This window comes from Mirounga leonina, unplaced genomic scaffold (genome assembly GCF_011800145.1).
Source record: "Mirounga leonina isolate KUSES-001 unplaced genomic scaffold, KU_Mleo_1.0 Mir_375, whole genome shotgun sequence".
In the NCBI taxonomy this organism is placed as follows: Eukaryota; Metazoa; Chordata; class Mammalia; order Carnivora; family Phocidae; genus Mirounga; species Mirounga leonina.
The window spans coordinates 3,081-30,068 of record NW_023270717.1 but is presented as its reverse complement, the minus strand read 5'-3'; the positions used below and the strand labels follow the sequence as shown (position 1 = coordinate 30,068).

Here is a 26,988-nt window from a genome sequence, read left to right as displayed (position 1 = left end):
CTGATCTTAGAGTTCCCAGGCTCCAGAACTGTGAGAAATAAATGTCTGTTGTAAGCCACCCATCAGTGGTAATTTATGATAGCAGCCTGGGCACACTAAGGCACCCAAGAGAACGGAGCACTGGTCTAAGTCCTACTTACCTACTGTAAGTCCATGTACAAGCATGTTTGTAGCAGCACCATTCACATAGCTAAAAGGTAGAAACAGCCCAAATATCCATCAAGGAATGAATGGATAAATAAACTGTGGGATATACATACAATGGAATATTAATCAGTCCTAAAAAGGAATGAAGTATTTAATACGCGGATGAATCTTGAAAACATTACGCTAAGTAAAAGAAGCCAGACACAAAAGGTCACAGTGTAGGATTCCATTTATGTGAAATATCCAGGATATATAAATCCAGACAGAATGCAGATTAGAATCTGCCAGGGGCTGAAGGGAGAGGGTATGGGGGAGAAACTGCTTGATGAGCAAGGGGTTTTACTTCTGAGTGATGGAAATATTCTAGAACTAGACAGGTGATAGTTGCCCAGCATTGCAGTCGTACTAAACGGGACTGCGTCATTTGCTTTAAGATGGTTAATTTTATGTTATGTAAGTTTCACCTCAGTAAAATATTTTAAAAAGATCCAGGGGTGGTGTTTCCTGTATGAGTCAGGATGGAATGAACTTTCAGGAGCAGGTGGATCTGAGCATGTGAGGGTGGGTGGTCATGGCTGCTGCTGGCACCCTGCCCGAGCACTCCTCTCCTGGCTGCTTTGAGAGTTGATGGATAAACCTGCCCTTTCCCCCAGAGAACTGCCCTTGCTAATGCGGGAGCCACTTCGCCTTGGAGGCTAGGTGCCATCACCTCCTCCCCCTCCCACACTTGGCTGACTGCCACAAACAGCCCCCTGGTTCCCAAGTGGGACCAACTCCGTGGGCCAGTTTGTGCTCCGGAGATTCCCTGGGGCAGGGAGACCACACCCTTGCTTAGCTTCTGGCCTCCTGCCCTCTCACTAGGGAACCTGATGCAAAATGGTTATGGAAAACTAATACTGACGGTGAATTTTATGGTATTTGAATGATATCTCCATAAAGCCATTATGTTAAAAAAAAATACTAGTCATGTACAACACCAAAGGGCTTTTTTGGTTTTTTTTTTTTTGGTAGTTTTTAAAAGCCCACCTCACCAGGGTAACACATTTCTCAAAATCCCAGGTCAAGTAAATCTTTTCAGTTGAAATTGTAAGTATTAGCAATTTAAAGGCAAATACAGTTTGTTCTTGTTTCTTGTTCTTCCCAAATACTCATTCTTTTTAAAACTCTAAATTTTGGGGCATCTGGGTGGCTCAGTTGGTTAAGTGTCTGCCTTTGGCTCAGGTCATGACCTCAGGGGCCTAACCCTAACCCTGCTCAGCAGGGAGACTGCTTCTCCCCCACCCCACCCCACCCCACCCCACCCCTTATGCTCTCTCTCTCAAAATCTTAAAAAAAACAAAAACAAAAACAAAAACCACTAAATTCCACTGCAATGGTCTTCATTACAGCAGAGCTGACCGGGCTGCCCTCACATGGCAGATCAAGGCAGCTTCCCTCATTCATCTAGCTGATGATTGCAAGTTATTTTGTGGCTTTTTGCTCAGTGAAATCCAGACCTACAAGCATGCACATACATGAAATGTTTATGTTAATTCAAACTTTACTATAAATATGAAAACAACGGAAATGATGATGCACAAGATGATCATACAAACACACTAGTGAACCACAAGTCCTGGAAGGAAGTGGGAAAGGCAGCAGGGCGGCCCCTCTCCCTGCCCCACAGGGCAGTACCCACAACAGTCCTCAAAAAAAGGCAGGAAAGCATCATCGGCTGGAACAGGGGCTTTAAAGGGAAGCTCTTCTTAGAATCCAAAGGGGCATGCCTCACGGTACAGCTAAGGGTGGCAGGACTTGTGACCTGTTTCCCTGGGCTTTAATGGTAAACCTGTCCTGTGATAGGAACAGCTGTCTGCTCAAAACCATTTCTGAAAAAAAGTTGGTTGGGACACTAAAGATGAAAAAGAATGGAGGCCCACCCCAAATCTGTAGGGTTGGGAATAGGGGCCATCAGGGATTAGAAATCATTCCCTTGGTGGAAAGACAATGAATAGGCCCTGAGTTCGGTTCTGGGAGAGAAAACACCTCAATTTCCTTTTATTTGAGACACACAAAGCATGTTTCCTGAAGCTCTTCCCTGCTTCCACACAACCTGGGGAGGCTGAGGCTACGATCTCTAATTCTGCTTCAGGGTCTGCTGTGGATCTCTCACACCTGTCAAGGGTGCTTGCTGGTGCAGACCCCATCCCGGTACCTGAGTCCAGGGGAAAGGACAACTGTGGAAGGGTCAGGAGTTGTGGGCCATGGAAGTGGGGCAGGCCAATGGAATGGGTGGGCTTGCAGGAGGTAGACAGGGAGATGGCCTGCAAGAATTTTTCAATTCATAACTGGAGGGTTGCTGAGGGGAGGGTATTCTGAAAGATACCGCCCCCTCCCCAAAGTCCACGAGGAGAGAGGCTTCCTTCTCTGACTCAGGAAGGGGAGGGGCTCTCGATGTTGCCACGCTGCACTCGGTCTGGCACTTCCTCCTCCTTCTGCTCCAAATCAAAGTTCTGTGGACAAGGTTGCAGGTGAGGCCTGGCCCTGGGTCTGCCCCGTGTAGTTCTGATACTTCTAGGGGGCGCATGCATGGTGAGCATGCGTTGCCTGCAAGGGCCAGCAGGAGCCACTCTACTGGGTTATGTTCTGCATCTCTCTGCAGAGAAGCTTTATCCCGTCCAACATTTCCACTTGACCTACCTCAAGCTCCTGCAAAACCTCGTCCATGAAGTCCCGGGAGTTGTGTTTGTAAGACACAGCTAATTGAATCGCATCATTGAAGAGCTGGGGGTAGGTGGAGGTGGCGGGAAGGAAGACATGGCAGTGGGCCCCAGCGCCCTGTCCCCATCCTATGTCCACACAACACTCCACCCCTAAAGTAAGCAAGGTCACCCCTCAATTCACCTTGTCCCAACCAATATATTTTTCCCCACCAAGCCCAGGCCCATCACCTCCCCTACTGTCAAAACAAGCCATGACCCCTTCCTATCACCGCTTGCTCTGGATTGCCCACTCATGGCCCCTGCAGCAAGGCCTGTCCTCTCCCTGCAGCCAACCCTTCTCATTGCGGCTTCCCTGGTCCCTTGACCACTTGGCCTTTCCTAACCTCTGCAGTCCACCATTACCTTCACGACATTGGTACCATCAGCAGCTGAGACAAAGTACAGGGGAAGGGAGAACTTCCTGGCAAAATTGAAGCTCTTTTGGGTCATCTTTATGTCTGCTGTAGAGAGAAGGTAGGACATTGGCCTGTCCATCAAGGGAAAGGGAGAGGGTTTTGCAGAGTGGGTCACTAGAGGCCATTCCAGAAAGTGGGACAGGCAGGGGCAATCAGGGGACATGTCCTAGAAAGAGTTCATTTAACAGGGATCTGTGTCTTGGGAAGAGGGAAGATTGGCTCAGTTCTCTCCTGGAAAGAGATTGACAGCAAGCAAACAAGGGCTGTATTTTGGGAAGGAGGACAGATCACTGAAGGTTTACTGTCCCAGGAATGGAGGAGGAAATGTGTGGTGGTGGGTCCCCCATGGAGTGTGGACACCCAGATGCAGGGATGGCCCCACCATCAATTTTATTGGCCACCACGATGCATGGGATCTCTGGCCTGAACTCCCGAAGCTCTGTATACCAAGTGCTCAGGTTCTTGTAGGTTACTTTCCTCTGCACATCAAACACCTGCAATGAACAGAGGAAGGAAAATAGCTCAGGTGCGTCAGTGTCTGCACACCACCCCCACCTGACACACACAAGCAGGTCAGAGGCCCTGTGCCTGCCCTTCTCAGGGAAGCCCCCAGAACCTCCGGATCCAAAAGTGGCCTTTAAAATGTTTATTCTTTTTTTGTTATCTTGCCACCTAATCCTGTGTACCCATTTTAACCAAGATGTATATCATTGTACTAACCAACATAGTCTTTTGCAAACTGTAAATTTTTTGGTTTCTTCTTAGTCTATTATTTTTATTGCTTAAACTTTGTCTTGAAATTCCTTTGTGCGATGCCTGGCTGGCTCAGTCGGTTGAGCGTCGGACTCTTGGTTTGGGCTCAGGTCATGATCTTCGGCTCGTAAGATCGAACCCCGCATTGGGCTCTGTGCTTAGTGGGGAGTCTGCTTGAGATTCTCTTCCTCTTCCTCTGCCCTTCCCCTCTCCACCGCACACACATGCTCTCTCTTTCTAAAATAAATCAATCTTTCTTAAAAATTCCTTTGTAATAATTTCAAATGCCTCAAAAATTTCCCTGTAGTTACTAATGTGCTTTTTTTTTTTTTTTTTAAATAAAGATTGTACTTATTTTAGAGAGAGGGAGAGACAGATAATGCAAGTGGGGGGCGGGGGGAAGAGAGAAACTCAAGCAGACTCCTTGCCGAGCAGAAGCCTGACACGGTGCTCGATCCCATGACCCTGAGATCAGGACCTGAGCTGAAATCAAGATCAAATGCTCAACGGACTCAGGCACCCACTATTGGTGTACTTTTAATTTTAAACTTTTGTTTAATCTCTTGTTCATTTTGTATTTTAAACCTTTTAAGTCATTTTTATCTATTATTATTATTTGGAGGTGGTTTGGCATCTTTATTGCCCTGGAGGTGGGGGGCAGGTGCTCAGGAGCTCTTGGTGGAGCGGGCCGGCTTCCTCTTCACCATCACGGGCTTCGGGCTGCGCAGGACGGCGCTGACTCTCCAAGTGGCAGCCGTGCGCAGATCTGGTTGGTACTTGTTCTTGCAGATCATGTGCCTGGTGCTGCTGAGGGTGGCCCGGGCTTCTTGTTGATGGTGGTCTGCATGTAGGAGGTGTCAGGTTTTTACTGGCCGGATCTGTGCTTCACGACCACCACCACTACACCTCTGTCTTCGGCCGCTGGCTCCACACCCACAGTCTTAAGGTGAATCGGACCCTTGAAGGGAAGGAGTTGCGAGCCCTCAGTGCTCTACGTCTGCTTGTTCCTTTTGATCAGGAAGCCGGGGCGGTTCTGTGCGACCGCCCCCTGCAGGTGCATGCACATGGCAGCAGCCCCTCTCACAACAGTGGCCGGAGTTGGAAAGACTACCTTTTATTATTATTTTGTAGCTTGTAATTTGATTAAATTTTACAATTTATAGTTTCTACCTATTTTAAAATATTAGCAATAAGCATGAGCACTGCAGACTTGCTCTAAGGGCAGGGGAGGCCAGAAGTCCTGAGATGCTTGGAATATCTGCTGCAGGGATGGGGCCCCTCAAACCTGTGGCAGGAGCCCCTCAAAGGCCAGCCTCTGGGATGGACTCACAGGCCCAAACTGCCCCAGCACAACAGTGGATCGAGGTGGACAACCCTGTAACTTGCTGGAATGGCTGCTCTTCCTTCTGAACCACCCAGCCCTTCATGGGAGCAAATGGACCTCACCCAGCGCCAGGGGCTTGCCCTGCATGGCAATGGGCGAGGGTCAGCCAGCTGTTACAGCTGAGGCAACAGGAGGTCCACCTGGGAGGCTCCTCCACAGTACACCCAGGCCCCATTTCAACAAATGACCACGTTGTCTTGAATCCCCAATAAAGACTTCTTATAAAGCACACTAATGAATCCTCTGGAATCCACTGGACACCAGGCTGCCTCCCGTGACCGCCATCAGTCACCTCTCATCCATATCTGTCTGGTTTCCTGAGCTACCTCTCCTTGTTTCAAGAGCTGAGGAAGACCTGGCAGGGATGAGGAGCATCCCCGTCAGGGTTTCAAAGTGCAGCTCCCTCTGGGACTCTCAGATCCCCATATGGTCACCACAAGACTGTGTTCTAGACAGCACAGAGGAGAGGGGCTGGTTTGGGAGCAGCACCAGGTGACAGTCGAGGGGGCCTTGGGAGCCTGTCGGAGGAGATGGCTCCTATCAGGGAAGGACTGTATTTGCCTCTTAGACGCCATGCCTGAATCTGAGGCTCTGGATGTGCTCCACCCCCTGGATGGGGGGTCCTCATCCAGCCCCACTTGAAGAGAAGCTCACCCGAGCATTTTCTACATGCCAGGCCCCATGCAGCAGAGAGCTGCAGACAGGCATGTAGGAATGCTGGCAGGACAGACACCCCCAGGCCTCAGAAGATGGTCCAAATGGAGCCAATGGAGAGGTGTCAGAGGCAGGAGGAGGCTACTCCCAGAGAGAGAGTGCAGGTAAGCTCAGAGCCCCAAAGGCCAGTGCAGAATTGGAACAGACATGGCTGGGCTCTCCCTTCCCACTTCTCCAGGGTCAGAGATGTTGACTATGTGAGCCTCCAGGTGAGACTGCTGGCCTGCACTGCCCCCAGTGCCTTACCCAGTCACCTTCTTGTTCTGTCCTCTTACAGGTACTAATATTACAATTTGGAAAATTTCAAGAGATTTTGTGTCAAGGGATAATGGAGCTTGTGAATGGAGCCAGGGCTCTGGGCAGGAGGCCCCAGTGACACAGACTTGCACGGCCCTCCCGCGCTTCTCTAGCTGTCCCTCAGGTCCTCTTACGGCACTTTTTACCCTGTGGCTATGGGGAGCCCCCTGAAGACTGCGTTGTAGATAGCACAGAGGAGAGGGGCTGGTTTGGGAGCAGCACCAGGTGACAGTCGAGGGGGCCTTGGGAGCCTGTCGGAGGAGGTGGCTCCTATCAGGGAAGGACTGTATTTGCCTCTTAGACGCCATGCCCGAATCTGAGGCCCTGGATGTGCTCCACCCCCTGGATGGGGGTTCCTCATCCAGCCCCACTTGAAGAGAAGCTCACCCGGCCATGTTCTCGCTCAGAAACCTCCCCAGGCTGCCCCGATCCCCTCTCCCCCAGTACCCAGCCTTGGTGAGGAGGGCTCAGCACTACTGGGTCACCCCTCAAGCTTGCCCAGAGCCTTCGTCCACTGCCCAGCTGGTTTCGTACCATGATGCAGGCGTGGGCCTTGTGGTAGTAGGAGGCGTGCATGCTCTGGAACCGCTCCTGGCCTGCTGTGTCCCAAAAATCTGCAACATGAACACAACTCTGTCTGTCTGATGCGGCTGGAGGGCAGAGAGACCCGGACACCCTGAGCATCTCTGTGCAGATCTGTGTGTGCAGAAACACAACATGTGGGGAGGACAGGGAGGAACAAAGACCACACAGCTCGTATGTGTGCGTCATCAGGACACAACGCACCTGGGTGTGCCATGGGAAGTCTGTGTACGTGTGTGTGCATGGGAGTGGGTAAGAGGGAAACACATGGCCAGGCCAGGAGGAAGGAGAATGCAGACAGGAAGTCCCAAAAGGGAGAAGGTAGGTTTCCCCATTCCCCCGCCCACAAGATGCAGGGCCCTCCAAGGTTGAAACTAGGCTGACTTCCCACGTGTGTTGACCACAGATGGCAGACACTGCCAGGCAGGATGTGTGGCCTAGCCAAGCAGGAGGTAGTGACATCACAGAAAGTCAAAACCTTTTGTAGAAGATAACACTCAGACCACAATTGTTATTTCTTTACGCTGGCTAAATTAGAATACCAGGTCAGAGAGCTGGAACTGAGGCCTTGTGCGCCTCCTCCCCGCTCCCCTGGGCTCCGGGCTCCCAGGCTCCTTCCTATCCTATCACCCCTACTCTCTGCTGGGGGTCTCCCTTCCTTCCTGTCTGACTCTCTCTCATGGACTTCTCTCCCCTCCCCTCTCCTCCCCCTTGAGAGTCCATGGCCCGGCCTTGTGCTGCTCACCCACAAGGACAGTCTTGCCATCCACCGTGGCCGTGTGCTTGTACAGGGTCAGGGCGTACGTGGACAGCTGCTGTGGCCGACTGCATTCAGGTTAAGGAACAGAGATGAACAAAAGGAAGGCAGGGAAGGTGCGTGGGGTGGGGGCACTGGTGATGAAACTGGCCCTCTCTTTTTCTTTCTGGAGTTCTTCTTATTTTAAATGGAATGAATGTTGCAGAGGATCAGCTTCAAAGATCACTGGCACAGACTCCACGGAAAGGCGAGAGGCAGGAGAAGCTGGGGTGTGTTTTGGACCTCTAAGTACCAGGGACAACACGGAATGGAATTTTACAGAGAAGCCGTCATCAACAGCCTCATGTAGTTGGAAAATGCAACCGTGGGTGTCCCAGTCCCTTTATGGATGGGGCTCTTGCAGGCCAGAGAGGAAACCCGGCCTTAAGCAGCACGTGACAATTCCAGGGAAAAAAGCCTCCAGAAGCCAGACAGCTGACAAGCTGTTTATGAACTGCCTGTGTGTGAAACCCTGACAAAAAGCCTGGGAAATGAGACTTCCTGAAGCCGCAAGGTGCGGAGAGCTTTAACCAGCAAGGGGAGGGAAGGGGGTGGGGGGAGGCAGGCGGGTGGGTGTGAAGGAGCACGTGGTATGAGGTGAAGCAAGATATACTCAGACTCCACTTTGCGGGGCGGCAGGGCAAGGCCCTGAGCATCTCTGTGCAGGGCAGGGAGTGGTGTCACTCCAGGGCTCTTTTCTGCCATGGTTCTCCGTAGATTCATCCGGGAAGCTTTTTTAAAACCATCCCGGTTGCCAGGGAGTGTCTCACTCCAAACCTAGACAACGTGGACAATCCATGGGAGGAGGGAGTGGGTCCTGTTTTACAAAGTTCGTTCATACCAGAGAACTGTAAAATGTTAGCCAAAGTTTTGAGGTCACAGAGGTTGCCAGAGCTAGTAAGAAGGAGGAGGTGGAGTTTGAATCCAGGCATAGGACCAGGTGCTATTAGCCATTCCACTGTCTTCCTGATAGAAAGCAAATGCAAATATGAGTAAGCTCCAAAATATGCAGCATCGATGATGTGTGCTGCCAGCTGGTAAGAAACAAGCATGAATGAAACCTGTGTGTTCACTCATCTATCCCTCCTCCCTGGACCACTGGAGTAAAGGGGTGAGCAGTGAGGTTGAGTTGGTATGAGGGGGGAAGGACCACAGGAACACAGAATACCGCAAACCTTGAAGGATACAATCCGTCCATGAGAAACCTCTCCATAAGTCTGTAAGGACAGTGTGCAAGGTGGTCAGGTACATCCTCTAACCTCCCCTCCTCCTTGCCCCACGGCATCACCCCTGTCCAGGCTGATAACCTAGGGCCACCTGTGGCTCCTCTCCCCCATTCACTCCACAGCCACAGAGTTTCCTTTTAGGATAATGCCCAGGAACTGCCCACCTACCCTCTTCCTGACTCCCTTTAAGTTCCTGGCACCCCAGAGCTCTAACACTGATCCAGCCCCCACAGCCGCTTTGCCTGAGGGCAGGGACTCCACCTTACTCCTTTTTGGACACTGTAACAGCTGGTCACTAATATTAGTTGAAGAAATAGAGACCTGTCTTTGGAGCTCTGCCATATATCTACACTGGAGAAGTCTGTGTGAACCATAAACTCAATAAATCTAAAAGTGAGTTTCTTTAACCCACTAACCCTGTCCCTGCCCCTGAATTATCTAGTTAGTGGCATTACCCCATTCTCCAAGCCTGGAACCTGGAATCAGAATTACTAGCCCCTCATAACAAAACAGCCTGCGTTACTACACCTGTATATAGCAGTCCATGGGAGGCTCTCAGACCCACTGTTTCTGCCTCTGCATAGTGCTGACGAACACAATCACCCCTGCCTCTTCACGGAAAACTGATGCCAGGAAGGCTGTGCCTTTTGCCCAAATACCATTTCCCTAATATTCTGCAGGTCCTTTAGGGCTTTGCTCAAATGTCACCTGAGCAATGAGACCTTCCCTGATGATCTTATTTGTAACAGGCAAGTCCTGCCTCATCTTGTACTCTATCTCTACCTGAGGGCAATCACAACAGAAATAGTATTTTACTTATTGACAGTCTATTCCTCTCAACTAGAATGCGATGCCCATGAAAGCAGTTTATGGAATTTTAGTTTATTGCTGCCTAGGACAAAAAACATTTGGACTATAACCACCATGCAAACACCAGAAAAACTGTAGCCTTAGTGGGGAGCTTAGACTTCTACTTCAACAACATGACCAAGCTGCACTGGGGTCAAAGGAGGCCAAACAGGGAGCTGGAACTTTCTGTCTACCAGACGGCAGTGAGACCCCTGCCCCACTGCATGGTGCCAGTGGAGGCCCCAAGTGCTGCCTCTCTCCCTTCTGCTGGAGCAATGCCACAGGAAGCCAGCTAAAACAGAAGGGTCAAATAAGATCCAGAGTCTCATAACAGGATAGTCAAAATGTCCAAGTGTCAACCAAAAATCATTTACTGTATTAAGAATGAGGAAGATCTCAAAATGAATGAAAAAAGACAACCAATAGAAGTTTTTAAAGCAGCTGTCATAAGTGAGCAAGTATAGAGTGCCTGAGTGGCACAGTCGGGCCGACTCTTGGTTTTGGCTCGGGTTGTGATCTCAGGGTCCTGACATCAAGCCCTGCACCGGGCTCTGTGCTTAGCACTCCGCGCAGAGTCTGCTTGGAGTTTCTCTCTTCCTCTCTCTCTGCCCCGCCCCGTGTACACATGCTAATAAATAAATACATAAATCTTTTAAAAAAATAAAGAAATGAACAACTACAATGTGCTTGAAATAAATGAAAATACAGAAAATTTCAATAATGGGCCAATTCCTAAGACCACAAATAAGCAAAACTAACCTAATATGAAACAGATCATTTGAATAGTCCTAGAACTATAAATCTCTAAGCCCAGATGGTTTCAGGGTAGAATTCTACCAAACAGTGTAAGAATTAATATCAATTTTGTACAATGTCTTCCAGAGAAGAGAAGAGGAGGGAATTCATTTTATGAAGTCAGTTTATCCTGATACCAAAACCTATCAAAGACAGTACAGAAAAAGAAAAACAACTCTACAGACCAATATCCTTAATGAATGTAGACACACAGCATTTACAACATATTAGCAAATAGAACGTGGGAACGTATAACAGAAGTTGTATACCATGACCAAGTATGATTTATTTTAGGGGTGCAAGGCTAGTTCAATATTTGAAAATCAATCAATGTAGATTACCCTATTAACTGGCTAAAGAAGAAAAATCAAAGGATCATTGTCAATCAATGGAGAAAATACATCTGAAAAATATAACACCCATTCACGATAAAACAAACAAACAAACCAACAGGAATAGAGGGAAACTAGTACACCGAAAAGTACCAAATACTGTGAAAAATACTAAAGAAGATCTGAATAAATGGAGAGACATACCATGTTTATGGACTGGAAAACTCAATATAAAAATGATGTCGATTCTCCTAAAAGTTATATAGAGGCTTAATGCAATGCCTAGTAAAATTCCAGCAAGATGTTTTACAGGTATTGTCGAGATTATGAAAAATTTATATAGACAGGCAAAGGAATTAGAAAAGCCAGGGCGTGTGGGTGGCTCAGTTGGTTAAGCGACTGCCTTCAGCTCAGGTCATGATCCTGGAGTCCCAGGATCGAGTCCCGCATCGGGATCCCTGCTCGGCAGGGAGTCTGCTTCTCCCTCTGACCCTCCTCCCTCTCATGCTCTCTGTCTCTTATTGTCTCTCTCGCAAATAAATAAAATCTTAAAAAAAAAGAAAAGCCAAAACAAACTTGAAAAGAATAAAGTGGGAAGAATCATTCTACCCAATTTTAAGACTTACTTTGGCTCCCTTAGTCAAGACTGTGTGGTGCTCGCAGAGGGACAGACACATAGACAAACGGAACAAAAGAAAGAATCCAGAAACAGCTTCACAGAAGTAGGGCCAACTGATTTTTAACAAAGGTGCAAAAGCAATTCAATGGAGGAATGACAGCCTTTTCAACAAATGATGCCAACGGAATATCTTTAAGGAAAAAAATAACCCTTTACCCTACACCCTCATACCTTAAACAAAAGTTAGTTCAAAACTGATCACAGACTTAAGTATAAAATGTAAAAATATAAAACTTTTAGAAGAAAACATAGGAAAAAGATGCTTTGGAGCCAGAGCTTGGCAAAGACCAGAGTCCATGATTTTGGTAACACCAAAGGCATGATCCGTAAAAGAAACAAGTGGCAAACTGGACTTCATGGAAAGTAAAACCTTCTGCTTTATGAGAAAGCCTGCTGTGACAGTGGGAAGACAAGCTCTAGATGGGAAGACCATGTCTGCAAAGAGCACATCGAACAAAGGCCAGTTCCTGGGAAAGTAAAGAATTACCAAAACTCTACAGTTAAAAAAAAACTCATTTAGAAAATGCGCAAAAGACATGAAGAGACATTTAACCAAAGAGGAATGTACACATGGCAAATAAGCCCAGGAGAAGGTGTTCCACCCCACCAAGCACCAGGGAAATAGAAACTGAGACCACGATGAGCTATCATTACACGCCTGTCACAATGGCCAGGATAAAAAATAGCAACAACACTAAATGTTGGCAAGGGTGTAGGAAAACCACGTCTTTCATACATTGCTAGTGGGAAAACAGACATTCTAGAAAAAATCTGAGTTTCTTAACAAATGAAACATATACTCACTGTATGATTAAGCCATGAAATGAAAACTCATGTCCATACAAAAACCTACACACGTGTTCACAGCAGTGTCATGTGTAATAGCCAAGACCCAGAATCAACCGAAATGTCACTTAACAGGTGACTGGAACAGTCTAGAAAACCATACTGTGGCTGTCTACACCATGGAATACTACTCAGCAACAAAAAGGAACAAAGTATTGATAGTGCCACAACCTGGATGGGTCTTAAGGTTACTACTCTGTGGAGTGAAAAAGGTCACAGGTTGTATAATTCCATTTATACAATGTTGCCAAGATGACATGATTACAGAGATGCAGAACAGATTGGTGGTTAGAGGGGTCAGTGGTGGTGGGAAGTGAGGTGGGGTGGGTGTGACTAGAAACGGGTAACTAGAAACGGGTAACATGACCAAAGTTTTGTATCTTGATGCCAATGATGGTTACAGAAACCTGCACATGTGATAAAATGACACAGAATTATACATGCACTAATAAGCCAATGCCAATGTCCTGACCTTGATGTTGTTCTATAGTTACCTAAGATATTATCACTGGAGCAGCTGGTGAAGGGTGCACAAGCCCTCTCTGTACTCTCTTTGCAACATCCTGTGAAATCTGTGTTATTTCAAAATGAAAAGTTAAGAAAAAAAAAAAGCAAGCCAAAACCACACAGACGGGGAGAAGATATATGCAATGCCAACAACTGACAAGAATTAATATACAGAAAATATAAACAGCTCTGATAAGAGAACACACAAACAACCTGTGTACTAACAATATGAACAGATGAATGGATAACAAATATATAAAAAGATGCTCAGTGTTTTAATTTAACGATTTAATCATTTTATTACAAATTAAAACAGAATGAAATAGCATTCACAGCCCTATAGACTGGCAAAATTCAGACACCAAACACTGGGGATTTTGTGGAGCAACAGAAACTCTTATACCATCCTGGCAGGAGTGCACACGTAACATAACTATTTTGGAGAGCAATATGGGCATCTTAAAGTTTGAGCTAATCCTAAAACTAGGCAATTTCCTCACAGGCCTAAATGTGTACCCAAGATGGTAGGCACAAAAATATTCACTGTGGTATCATGTTTAATATCATAAAAATGATAACATCATAAATGTTCTCAAAAGAATAGACAAGTAATTTTAGTATCAACTAGTTAAATTTACTGAGTGCTTACCACGTGCGAGACACTATGCTAGGTGCCATGACATAACACTGAACTAAACAGATGAAGATCCCTGTCTTCATGGAGCTTACATTGTAGCAGATGAAGACAGACACTAAATAAGCCCTTAAAATATATGCTGCTACACGTGTGGTCATGGCATTTAGAACAAAGGCATCACTATGATTCAATGGGGTCGAGAACTGTTCCATCAATTAATGGTGTCTAAGCAATTGAATATGCTTGGGAAAAAAATGAACCTTGAGGCTGTTAACCAAATGGTGGAGTAGGAAGTTCTAGGGGGTGAACCCCCAACTGAGATATCCAGTAAACTGGAAAAATTGATCAGAATCAACCGTTTCCGAACTCTGGAACCTGACTGGACACATAGCAAGCAGGAGAGCACTACATGAAAGCAGAGAGCTGGTTCCAGGTGGAAGAGCGACATAGGCCAAGCAGCTGCCACCACCCATCCCTTGGGCCCACTGCGCTGACCTTGTGACCTGGACTCCAGGAACCAGGCTAGGGCCAGGGGTGGCAGTAGAAAGACTGCCCTCAGAAAGTCTGGGTTGCATGTTTTAGACATTTAGGTCTCAGCTCTCTCAGGCTTCAGGGTTCCCTTGCTGGCATCTGTCGGAGATTTCAAGGGTTAGGAACACCTTTGCTTTTCCTTCCTTTTTTGGAGCCAGAAACTTAAGGAAATCTTTGTCAGGTCACTGTGGTCTGACCACAGATAACAGAACAGAAACATCAGTGACCACACACAACAAGGAATACACACTTTGCAAAAATAGTTTGGAAAAGTTACAAACAGATAACTCTAGCCCCAAACAAGCAGAAATCAGCAATCCCTGAGGAGTGGGAGAACATGATTTCTAAAGTTACCACATTAAGATACTCAGAATGCCTAATTCTCATAAAAAAAAAAAAAAGCCAAAGCAAACAAAGAAATGAGAAGATATGGCCCATCTCATGAAACAAAGAATTGGACAGAAACAATCCCAGAAGAAATACAGACACTGGAATTATCTTAAATGTGCTCAAAGAGCTAAAGGAATTTATGGACAAAGAATTAAAGGAAATCAGGAAATGATATATGAACAAAATGAGAACATTCATAAAGAGACAGAAATTATGAAAAGGAACCCACAAAACTTCTGGAGCTGAAAAGCACATTAATTAAAAAAAACAAAACAAAACCCTCACTAGAGGGTTTCAACAACATACTTGAGCAGGCAGAAGAAAGGATCAACAAACTTGAGATAAGGCAATTGAAATTACCCAGTTGGAGAGGGAAAAAAAAAAGAATGAAAATGAACAGAGCCTGGGTGGCTCAGTTGGTTAAGCGGCTGCCTTCGGCTCAGGTCATGATCCCAGGGTCCTGGGATCGAGCCCCGCATCGGGCTCCCTGCTCCGTGGGAAGCCTGCTTCTCCCTCTCCCCCTCCCCCTGCTTGTGTTCCCTCTCTCGCTGTGTCTCTCTCTGTCAAATAAATAAATAAAATCTTAAAAAAAAAGAGAAAAACGTAAAAAAAAAAAAAAAGAAAGTGAACAGGGCAAAGGAACGTGTGGGATAACATAAAGCATACTGACATATGCATCATAAAGAAAAGAGAGAGATTTGAAAAAACAATGCCTAAAAACTTCCCAAACTTGGGGTATCTGGATGGCTCAGTCAATTGGGCATCCAACTCTTGATTTCAGCTCAGGTCATGATCTCAGGGTTATGAGATCGAGCCCCGCATCAGGCTCTGTGCTCAGCACGGAGTTTGCTGTCCCTCTCTCTCCCCCTCTGCCCCTTTCCCTGTGCACACGCACACACATGCTTGCACCAGGCTCTCTCTCTCAAATAAATCTTTAAAAGCAAAAAGACAAAAAAACCCAAAAAACTTCCCAAACTTGATGCAAGACGTGAGTACACACACCCAGAGGTCCACACTGAGATACATCACAGGCAAACTGGTGAAACCTAAAGATAAAATCCTTGATAAGACAAACAGCCACTTTCTCATCAGACACCACTAAAGTCAGAGGCAGTGGGATGACATATTTAAAAAGCTGTCAACCAGGATTTCTACATCCAGCAAATGATCCTTCAAGAATGAAGTTAAGATATTTCCAGATATACAGCTGACAAGACTCATTACCAGTGGACCTACTCTATAAGAAATGCTAAAGTGAGTCTCTTTTAGATTAAAATGAAAGGACACTAGATGGTGATTTGAAGCTGTATGAAGAAATAAAGATTTTCAGTAAAGGCAGCTACATAGGTAAATATAAAAGCCAGTATTCCTGTACTTTTGGTTTGTAACTCCCCTTTTTCCTATATGATTTAAAAGGCAAATACATAAAACAATAATTATAAATCTATGTTAACCAGCACTTAATGTATAAAGATGAAGTCTGCGCCGAGACAACACAAAGTGTGGGATGGAGATATCTAGGAGCAGAGTGTTTGTGTGCTGTTATGACAAATTGGTATTAATCAAATAGGTTGTTATAAGTTTAAGATGTTAATTGTTATCTCTAAGGTAACCACTAAGAAACGATTAAAGCATTATACAAAAAAGGAAGAAGAGAATCAAAATAGCACACTTCAAAAAAATCAAAAAACAAATAGGCAGTAGTGAAATAATTGAGGAAAAAAAAGACACAGAAAACAAATAGCTAAATGGCAGAAATAAGTCCTTCTTTACTAATAATTTAAGTATCGTTGTTTCAAATGTCAATGGATAACAACTTTCCCATTAGAAGTGAGAGACTGGGGTGCCTGGGTGGCTCAGTTGGTTGGGCAACTGCCTTCGGCTCAGGTCATGATCCTGGAGTCCTGGGATCGAGTCCCGCATCGGGCTCCCTGCTCGGTGGGGAGTCTGCTTCTCCCTCTGACCCTTCCCCCTCTCATGTGCTCTCTCTCATTCTCTCTCTCTCAAATAAATAAATAAAATCTTAAAAAAAAAAAAAAAAAGAAGTGAGAGACTGGCAGAATACATTAAAATACACGATCCATCACAAAAAGACTGAAAATAAGAGGAAGATAATCCATGCAAACAGTATCCAAAAAGGAGCTGGGGCAGCTCTATTACAGTCAGACAAAACATACTTTCAGTCACAAGTTATGAGAGAAAGAAGGATACTACACACTGATAAAAGTTTCAACCTATCAAGAATGTATAAACGTTATAAATATATATGTAACTTAAACAGAGTCCCAAAAGAAAGGAAGGGAACACTGACAGAAGCCAAGGGAGCTGTAGTTGGCTGAGATTTCCAACCGCATTGTCAGTAATGGGCAGAACAACTGAGACAGACCAACAAGGGAACCAAGGACTTGTACAACCTTACAACCAGTCCAACCTAACAGATGTACAGACCACACTGTATCCAACAGCAGCAGAGCACACATTCTTCTCAAGTGAACATAGGTGAGAGCATAAAGTCTTGATAAAATTAAAAAGACTGAGATCATACAAAGTATTTTTTCCAATAAGATGGAATGACAGCAGAAATGCCTAACAGAAGGAAAACCAGAAAATTCACAACTGTGTGGAAATTAAACAACACAGTATTAAACAACCAATGGGTCGGGTGCCTGGGTGGCTCAGTCGTTAAGCGTCTGCCTTCAGCTCAGGTCATGTTCCCAGGATCCTTGGATCGAGTCCCGCATCGGGTTCCCTCCTCGCATTGGGCTCCCTGCTCGGTGGGAAGCCTGCTTTCTCCTCTCCTACTCCCCTTCTTTGACCAATGGGTGAAAGAAGAAATCACAAGGACAATTAGAAAATGCCTTGAGGTGAATGAAAATGAAAACACAGCTAACCAAAACTTCAGGATGAAACCAAAGATGTGCCAAGAGCAAATATTATAGCTATAAGCACATACCTTAAAAATGAAGAAAGATCTCAAATCAGTAACAGGTACTTAAGGTACCAGACACAAAAGCGCAAACTAAACATGAGCTTGTAAGAGAGAGGTAGTAATGAAGATTTTAGTGGAGAGAAATAAGAGGCTAGAAAGACAAGGGAGAACACCAATGAAAAAAAATTAGCTCTCTGAAAAGATCCACAAATCAACAAACCTTTAGCTAGGCCAAGGGAAGAGGGAGAAGACACAAATGATCAAAATCAGAACTGAAATTGGACACTAACATCAATTTTTCAGAAACAAGAAGCATTATAAGAGAATACCATGAAAAACTGTATACCAGCAAACCGCATAATCTAAATGAAATACACACATTTCTATAAATATGCAAACTACCCAACAGATTTAAGAAGTAGAAGAAAATGTGAACAGACCAATACCAAGTAAGGAGTAATCAAAAACCTCCCATAAAGAAAAGCCCAGGACTGGGTAGCTTCACTGGAGAGTTCTACCAAGCATTTAATGAACTAACACCAATACTTCTCAAACTTGTCCAAAAAACTGAAGAAGGGGACATTTCCTAATTCTTTCTATGAAGCCAAAATTACCCTGATTCCAAAGGCAGACAATGCCGTAGAAGAAAACTGTATCTCTGAATACAGATGTCAAAATCTTCAACACAATCATCGCAAACCAAATTCATATTAGAAGGACTATACACCATGACCAAGGGAGATTTCTCTTGGGATTTAAGGGTGGTTCAATTTAAGAAAATTAATCAACCACATCATATCGATAGACAGAAAACCCTATATATTTATCTCAATAAATGCACAAAAAGCATTTAACAAAACCGACACCATCCCATGACAAAAACACTCAATGAACTAGCAACAGAAGGTAATTTCCTCAACAGGATAAAGGCCATATATGAAAAAACACAATTAACCTCATACTCAATTGTGAAAGAATGAAAGCCTGCTCTTCAGGTATCTGACAAGCATGACAATCTTGCTGACACGGAGTCTGGACATTCGGATAAGAACCTGACCTTAGGGGCGCCTGGGTGGCTCAGTTGGTTAAGCGACTGCCTTCGGCTCAGGTCATGATCCTGGAGTCCCTGGATCGAGTCCCGCATCGGGCTCCCTGCTCGGCAGGGGGTCTGCTTCTCCCTCTGACCCTCCTCCCTCTCATGTGCTCTCTCTCTCTCTCAAATAAATAAATAAAAATCTTAAAAAAAAAAAAAAAAAAAGAACCTGACCTTAGGACGCCCGCCCCAAGTTCCCACTTTGCTTTTCCCTGGCACCTTTTAAAATAACCACTTAAGGGGCGCCTGGCTGGCTCAGTCAGTAGAGCATGTGACTCTTAATCTCAGGGTCGTGAGTTCAAGTCCCACGCTGGGCACGGAGCCTACTTAAAGAAATAAATAAATTAAAAATAAATAAATAACCACTTCAATTTGAGCCAGCAAATAGTTAGTGACCCCTACCCCAACCACCTTGTACTGCTCGCTTGTGACCCAGGATGGAAGACTGCTCTTCCCCTGGCCCATTTCACTCCCACTTCTGGGATGTATTAAGTATTAAATCTTGGGACTTTACTTCCTTTGTGTGGGTATATTGAGAGTGCACCTTCAGTCAAAACAACCCCAGGGTTTTCACTTCCCCAAAGTGGGCACTCAGATGCTGAGGGAACTACCTGCTGACTGTGGGTGGGTGGCTTATGTCCCTCATCCATCAGGGACCTGACTATTTTTAATTCAATACATTAGCCACAAGAAGCCCTCAACACAAGCACCTAGGCAAGAAAAGCAAAGAAAAGGCATCCAAATTGGAAAGATGGAAGTAAAATTCCTTCTCTTCAAAGGTAACATAATTTTATACATAGAAAACTCTAAAGAATCCACAAAAAAAGTAATAGAGCAAATAAATTCAGTGAAGTTGCAAGATATAAAATCCACACACAAAAATAAACCGTATTTCTATACATTGGCAATGAGCAATACGAAAAGGAAACTTAACCAAGAAGACATAGCACTGTACACTAAAACGATAAAACACTGCTGAAAGAAATTAAACAAGACCTAAATAAATGGAAAGACATCAGTGTTCGTGGATTTGAAGGCTTACTGTTTCGAGGTAGATAACTTTACCCAAAGCAATCAACAGATTCAATGCAATCTCTATCCAAATCCCAATGACATTTTTGCAGAAATAAAAGAACACATCCCAAAATTCATACAGAATTTCAAGGGATCCCAAGTAGCCAAAACAATCTTGTGAAAGAACAACAAAACTGAGGAACTCACATTTCCCTGAGGTCAAAACTTCATTCAAAGCTACAATAATCAAAACAGTATGCTACTGGGCATAAATATGGACATACAGACCAACTGAACATACAGCTCGGAAAGAAACCCTCACATATATGGTCAATTGATTTCTGACAAGGGTGCCAAAGACCATTCAATGGGAAAAGGAGAGTCTCTTAAATGGTGCTGGGAAAACTGGATATTCCCATGCCAAAGAATGAAGGTGGGCCCCTTCCCTCACACCATATATAAAAGTTAACTCAAAATGGATCAAAGACTTAAACTTAAGAGCTGAAACTACAAAACTTTTAGAAGAAAATATAGGACCAAATCTTCATGATTCTCCCATAAGAAGAGATACATAGACCAATGGAACAGAATAGAGAGCCCAGAAATAAGCCCACACATATATGGTCAAATATTTGACCATGGAGCCAAGAATACACCATGGAGAAAGGATGGTCTCTTCAATAAATGGTGCTAAGAAAAACAGAAATCCACATAGAAAAGAATGAAACTGGATCTCTATCTTATACTATTCACCAAAAACTAACTCAAAGTGAGTTAAAGACTTTTTTCAAACTGTGAAATGATCACCGAAATAAGCCTAGTTAACGTCTATCACCACACATAGCTACAGAGTTTTTTTTTTTTTGATGAGAAATTCCAGATTACTCTCTTAATAAGCTTTCAGATATGCAGTACAGTGTTATTAACTATAGTCACCAGGTCACACATTACGTCCCTATGACTTGTGTATTTTAAACTGGAAGTTTGTACCTTTTGATCCCCTTCACCCCTACCCCTACCCACCACCTCTGGCAGCCACCAATCTGTTGTACCTATGAACTTGCATCTTCTATTTTTATGTATTTATTTATTTTTTAAGATTCCACATACACGTAAGATCATACAGGATTTGTCTTTCTCTGACTTAGTTCACTTAGAATAATGCCCTCAAGATCCACCCACGTTGTAGCAAATGGCAAGAGTCCCCTCTTTTTAAATGGCTGAGTAATATTCCATGGCACAGAGAAATGGGAGGTGTTGGTCAAAGGGTACACTCGTAGTTACAAGGCGGATAAGGTCTGAGGATCTCGTGTATAGCACGGTGACTACAACGAACAACACTGCACCATATACTTGAAAGCTGCTAAGAGAGTAGATCTTCAGTGTTTTTACCACACCAAAAAAAGATAACTATGTGAAGTGACGGATGTGTTAACAAACCTTATTGCGGCAATCATTTTGCAACAATATGTTTGTTAAATCATCACGTCGTACACCATGACAATCTTAAATATCAATTACATCTCAAACATTTTCTTTAATTTTTTAACAATTTATTAAAATTGTTTCTGTTCGTCAAAATACACCAGTAATAGAGTGAAAAGCCACAGACTAGAAGAAGGTTGGATCATTGGTCAAATGTCTGAAGATATTCCTCCAAGTGAATAATAAAAAGACAAACAACCCAATAAAAATGGGCAACTGGCTTAAACAGGCATTTCACAGAGGAGGATTTCCAATGACCAATAAGCATCAAGCATCAATAATTGAAAAGGTGCTCTTCATAATTAGTCATGATTCTAGAAAGTCTTAAATATAATCTCTATGAATAATCAAGCTTGATAAATGTGCTGTCAAAATGTTTCCTTACTACTTTTTTTTCTCTCCTTTTTCTATTGATGATTGAGAGGAACACCTATTCTGAGCCTGGTCAGTCATCCAGTTAAAACATTATTCAGACTTGGTCACTCCTCTGCTCAAACCAGCCCATGTTTTTCCATTTCTTTCAGTTCAAAGCCTCCTCAGATCCCAAGGCCCTCTTCCATTTGCTCTCTTCTCTCCCACTGCCTTCCCGCTGCTCCCTCTGTTCCAGCCACTGGCCAGTCCCTCTAGCTGAAATGCTCCTCCCCACGCATGGCTTGTTCCCTTGCCTTCTTCAAACCTTTGCTCAAATGTCACCTTCACAAATAGGCCTGCCCTGACCCCTCTCCTTAGACTACAACTGCACTTTCCCCCACATATTAAGGGCCACTCCTTATCTGTCTATAAATTGAACACATTCTAGCCATGATTTTATATTTCTAAGATTTAAACTGTAGCTTCCCTTGTAGAAGAATAATAGATTCTGTTTATAATTGAAAAGAAACAGCATCCATATTATAAAGAAAATACACCACTTTCTTACACGGAAGTAGGAAAATCTCCCAGTGAAATTACTGCTGTCAGAGGTCCAGAGGGCTGTGCTCAGATACTGCGCTGAGAGACCATGCGCTCCTGAAGTGGAGGAGGAAGGCAGAGCTCAAGAGACTCGTCTCATCAGAGTGGGCCATGGAAGAGTGATGGTCCCTACCCTCCTGTCCCAGAAGCATGTGAAGTGTCACAGGCGCCGCACCCCTCTCTGGAGGCCCCTTCCCCAGGCATCCAGCCCATCTCCTCCTGGTCCTTGGGGATGATAAGGCATGGGACATGGGTCAGGCTGTGTGTATCCCGCTCCCTAATCTCCCCTAGTCAACTCCAGTCTGCTTACACCACGCGCCCTAGCAGGGTGTGCATCTTTGCCCTCTGTGCACAACGGTGGACAGTGATCCAAGAGAGAATGACACCCTAAAAGCCATCACCCAAAAAAGGCAATGCATCTGGAGCTAACCATTCTGTTTTTGAACAAAGATTTGTCTTTATTCATTTTCTTCATCAGGTCAAACTAGTGGCAGACGGGAAGATAAAACTAAGACCCACTGAAGATCTACCATGTGTCAAATGTTGGGCTAGTCACTTAGAAAACATTGTGAAGTAAGCCTTGTTATCCTTCCACCACTCCCCCCTCCCACACACAAACAAAGGGAGGCCAGGAGCTTAAGTGGTTGAGTCAGGGGGCAAACCATATCTGGAGCTAACCTCTGAAAGAGCGGATAAGGAAAGGCCATGTTTTGTTATTAAGCAAAGGGAGCATCTGGGTCCAAAGAAATCTTTAAGAAAGGCAAGGCCCGAGGGGCACCTGGGTGGCTCAGTCGGTTAAGTATCTGCCTTCGGTTCAGGTCATGATCCCAGGGTCCTGGGATCAAGCCCTGCATCAGGCTCCCTGCTCAGCGGGGAGCCTGCTTCTCCCTCTGCCTCTCCCCCTGTTTGTGCTTTCTCTCTCTCAAATAAATAAAATCTTTTAAAAAAATCTATACACACAAAAGAAAGGCAAGGCCCAAAATAGCCTGAACTCCACCCCCGCAAAAGGGGAAGACGGTTTCTTGAGCTGTAGAAAGAGAAGCTACAGAGGGAGTATGGGTTCCTCTCGGTACTGGTCAGCAATGCCCAGGGGTACAGAAAATGTGAGGAAAATGTATGGAGGACCGGCAGGGCCTCCAAATGACATGGTTATAAGTGGGCACACAGAGAGGGCCTTTTACTGATCACCTAGAGCAGGGTCTCACCCTGTTAGTATTTAGCACTTGTAGAGTGAAATGTCTATTAAAGTGGACCCAGGCTGGACAATCAGATCATGAGCTGGCCAGGTCAGAGATCGTTAGGGGAGAACATCTTGCAGTAGCATCCAACTCAGGAAGGGGGTACGTGCAGGAGTGAAGGCAGTGAGAGAGCTATGTCATTAGAACCCACCCTCAACAGAGGCTTGGGGGGCCAAAAACACAGACACAAAGAGGAAATGGAATCAAGAGGCATGAACCTGCTGCATGAGAAAGAACAGCACCGCAGAGAAAGCCTGGTGCTTCTGCCCCACAGCCCTGCTTGTTTTCCAGATGCTGTGGCCATAGAGACCAATGCTGTGGTATTTGAAATCCTGCTAACCTCCTGGATTCTTTTTGTTGTTGTCCTAAGCGAGGCTTGTAAGAAAGCAGCATTGAACTCTGGGTTGGGCAGTGCTGAGGAAGCAGGCAGGCCACCCTGGGCCTCACACTAAGCTATGCTCTCCAAAGCCCCCACCTCCTCTTTATCCGCCCGCCATTCCTGCTCTGTTGCTGGGAAACACTACACTTGGCTGGGAAATAGGGGGTGTTCTTTACTGTGCAATCTCCCCAGACTGCAACTGTTGAGGATGGTCAAAGCAACTGTAAAACACTAAACTAGATCTGCAATGTATGCATATGGGGTGGGGCAGAGAGAATGTGAATTTAGGAAGATGGCCTAAAAACCAGCAAAGCCCCTGGAATCAATGGTGAAGCTTCAAGACAAGGTAGCTCTGGAGCACCTAGGAGACAGGACTCAAGCAGATGTCTGGTCTACTTTCCTGCTGTGAAGGCAGACAAGGACATGCACTGCAGAGTCCCCTTCAACTCACCAGGTGGGGAGTCCCAAACTGTGCACATGGGCAGTGGAGTCAGTTAAGAGTCAGCCAATCTCCAGGCTGACCACAGTCAGTCCTCATTTCCTTCCACTCTGCTTCATCTTGGGGAGCTCCTCCAAGAAGGCATCTGTACCACTTCCAATCAATCTGTCATTGGTCTCCATTCCCACTCGCAGACTCTCGGCCCACACAGAACATACAGGATCCCTCAGCTCTTACCGCCTCACCCTGGACTGCTTCAGTAGTCTCCAGGGTGAGCCGTCCCATATGTGCTGCCAAGACTCCTGAAGAAAGCTCTATTTACTCAGTCCTTATGACTTGCTCCCCCTTCCCCAACACACACAGCTGCTGTGATCCCCCTTGTTCCCCCCACACACCTGGGCTCCAGCCAAGACTACTCCCTTATCACCCCTATGGAAGCCATGCTCTTCTGTGCCACCCTGACCTGCTCCGGGCCTAGTCTTCCTTCTCTCATCTCCCAACATACTTGGACTTGCCCACAGCGCTGTCCCCTAGGCAGATGATCTTCACGTTGTCATCAGCATCGTATTTCTCTTGGTTGAGCTCACAGGGTTTGGCTTTGTCGCTGGCCATTGGCTTCTGGGCGTTCAGCCCGGGGTAGGTGTGTGTGTGTGGGGTCTTGTCACTGTCTGGGAAGATCAAGAAGAGGCTACTGTTAAAGAGATGAGAAGTTTCGGGCGCCTGGGTGGCTCAGTCATTAAGCGTTTGCCTTCGGCTCAGGTCATGGTCTCAGGGTCCTGGGATGGAGCCCCACATCGGGCTCCCTGCTCCACAGGAAGCGTGCTTCTCCCTCTCCCGTGCCCCCTGCTTGTGTTCCCTCTCTCGCTGTCTCTGTCAAATAAATAAATAAAATCTTAAAAAAAAAAAAAAAAAGAGATGAGAAGTTTCCTCAACCAAATCTACTTTTTCCCCTTCCTGGACAGGAGAGAGAAGCTGATGAGATCAAGGCCCAAGGACACACTTCCATTCCTCTCTATTCACTACCAACCCGGCCGCCACTTGCTGAACTGTGGGGTTGTAATCTTGTCCCCACCCAAATCCTCTTTGGGTGGTTTACTCTATGTCATCTCCTTACTGCAGCTATGTTCAGGGCCACACCTCCCACTCCCACCTGGAAAGACTATTTGACAAGTTGTACATGGGAAAGCTTTCTCACCAGTAAAACAGGACAAAAAAACAATCAATGTGAGACAGAGACAGTGTTCTGTAGACCTAAGGTCTTATCACTGAATGACAGACCACACAGCCAAAGACATCTAATGTGCATTCCTGATCACCTACCTCATGCCTCCACCTTCCCCTCCACTTTTCACCCTGCTGCAATCAGTAGCTGCCTTTTTCTCTCTCAGTGTGGGCATTCTCCAGACCCTCTTCTCTAGGGTTATTTCCATCTCTACTAGTTTCAAGTATCTCCTAAATAGTGATGACGCCAAATCTGTACCTGCACCGAGATTGCCTCCCTTGGCAGCAGACTCAGGCAATTGCCTACCAGATTTGGACTAGTAGATTCTGCCACAGAAGGACAAATAACATATGAAAAACGAGTACTTAATCCTTGCCCACCCCAAACATTAGTCTTCACATTCCTCATCTGTACAAGACATCACCGGCCACCCGGTGCCAACACCTAGGTGTGACATCATCTCTAGCTCTGTTTCTTCTCTCCTCGCTGCCAAATAGAAGTTTTCAAACTGTACTAAGAACACGCAATAGCACAGATTCTGAGTCAATTAGGCACACAGAAATGATGGCTTCAGGCTCTATTCACCATGAGCAGGCCTTGTGCTGGGTTCAGAGGAAAGGAGACACAATGTTGGCGGAGTCCACTGTGGCAAGAGGTAGGACAGGGGTGTGCACAGCGTCGGGGTGGAAAATGCCAGCAGGACCGAGTTCCCTGACTGTAGCACTGCTCAGGTACGGACTGAGCCTTGTTTACGCGGGTACCCTCAGCCTCATGACCAGTGGTTGGCAAGTGGTAGATGGTTGGTGAGCACAGGGAGGGACTGCCCCTTCCATCTCCCCGCTGGAGCAGACTGACCTGTTCCCAAGCCAGACCCAGACCTAAACTCCAGGCTCGAAGACCTTCGACAGCTGTCGCTGTCCTCCCCATCCACTTCGCAAGCTCTCTTTCATTCAACCAACATCTTTTGGGCACCCAACACATCTGGGAACCAACCTTCCCTGTCAGGCTGGACTGCCCTTGCCCTCACCCCGCTGCGTGAACCCAACGATCCGTCCTTCTCCCGCCCAGGGCCCAAGCACGGTGGATCCCAAGGCTGGGCCTGCCACCTGAGGGAAACGAGGTTCGACCCCGGACTCCGCGGCTGGGCCCGCCGGTGGCCAGCCGTGGCCCAGTCGGCGCCCGTCCCCCGTCCCACCCCGCCCCGGTCCCCGTCTCGCCCCGCCCCAGTCCCTGTTCCGCCCCGTCCCACCGCGCCCCGGTCCCCGTTCCGCGCAGCCCCGGTCCCGCTCCACCCCGGTCCCCGTTCCGCCCCGCCCCAGTCCCGCCTCGGACCCCTCGGGCCAGCCGGGGTTCACTCGGCGCCGCACTCCGCTTCCGGCCCCGTTCGCGTCTTCGCAGCTGCTACGCAACCGCGCAAGGACCCGCAGGAGGGCTGCCCGGCCGGAGGCCTGAAGGACCCCTCCGGGGTACGGGCTGGCTAGCGCGGTGCCGGGAGGGAGTGCTGTAGATGCCCGCGATTGCCGGGGCTGGGTCGGGCATGTTGGCTGCAGGGTCGGCGGGCGGCGAGGGGCGGGCCTCCTGCGATGGTGAGGTGCGCGGACACGGGTAAATGCAGC

General features: G+C 46.3%; 1 protein-coding gene and 1 non-coding gene across 8 annotated transcripts; one reads left to right on the top strand and one right to left on the bottom strand.

The window, feature by feature from the left end:
* Window positions 1–1,635: 1,635 nt before the first annotated feature.
* Window positions 1,636–26,775, bottom strand: RABL2B (RAB, member of RAS oncogene family like 2B). 7 transcript variants are annotated; one of them, XM_034985960.1, is made up of 10 exons: window positions 26,705–26,741; window positions 25,958–25,974; window positions 24,656–24,818; window positions 9,018–9,047; window positions 7,780–7,859; window positions 6,987–7,066; window positions 3,687–3,798; window positions 3,252–3,349; window positions 2,827–2,910; window positions 1,636–2,639 (listed from the first exon to the last, which is right to left on the bottom strand). In XM_034985960.1, exons 3-10 carry the CDS (start codon window positions 24,760–24,762, stop codon window positions 2,559–2,561), a joined length of 672 nt encoding a protein of 223 aa, XP_034841851.1. In that variant the 5' UTR covers window positions 24,763–24,818; window positions 25,958–25,974; window positions 26,705–26,741; the 3' UTR covers window positions 1,636–2,558. The 7 variants fall into 7 exon arrangements, with proteins under 7 accessions (XP_034841851.1, XP_034841849.1, XP_034841848.1 ...); XM_034985958.1 differs by lacking the exon at window positions 25,958–25,974 and having other exon boundaries at window positions 26,705–26,775; XM_034985957.1 differs by lacking the exon at window positions 26,705–26,741 and having other exon boundaries at window positions 25,631–26,541.
* TRNAK-CUU lies at window positions 18,889–18,961 on the top strand. The gene has a single exon. It is a non-coding gene; the product is annotated as a tRNA-Lys (tRNA).
* Window positions 26,776–26,988: the final 213 nt, after the last annotated feature.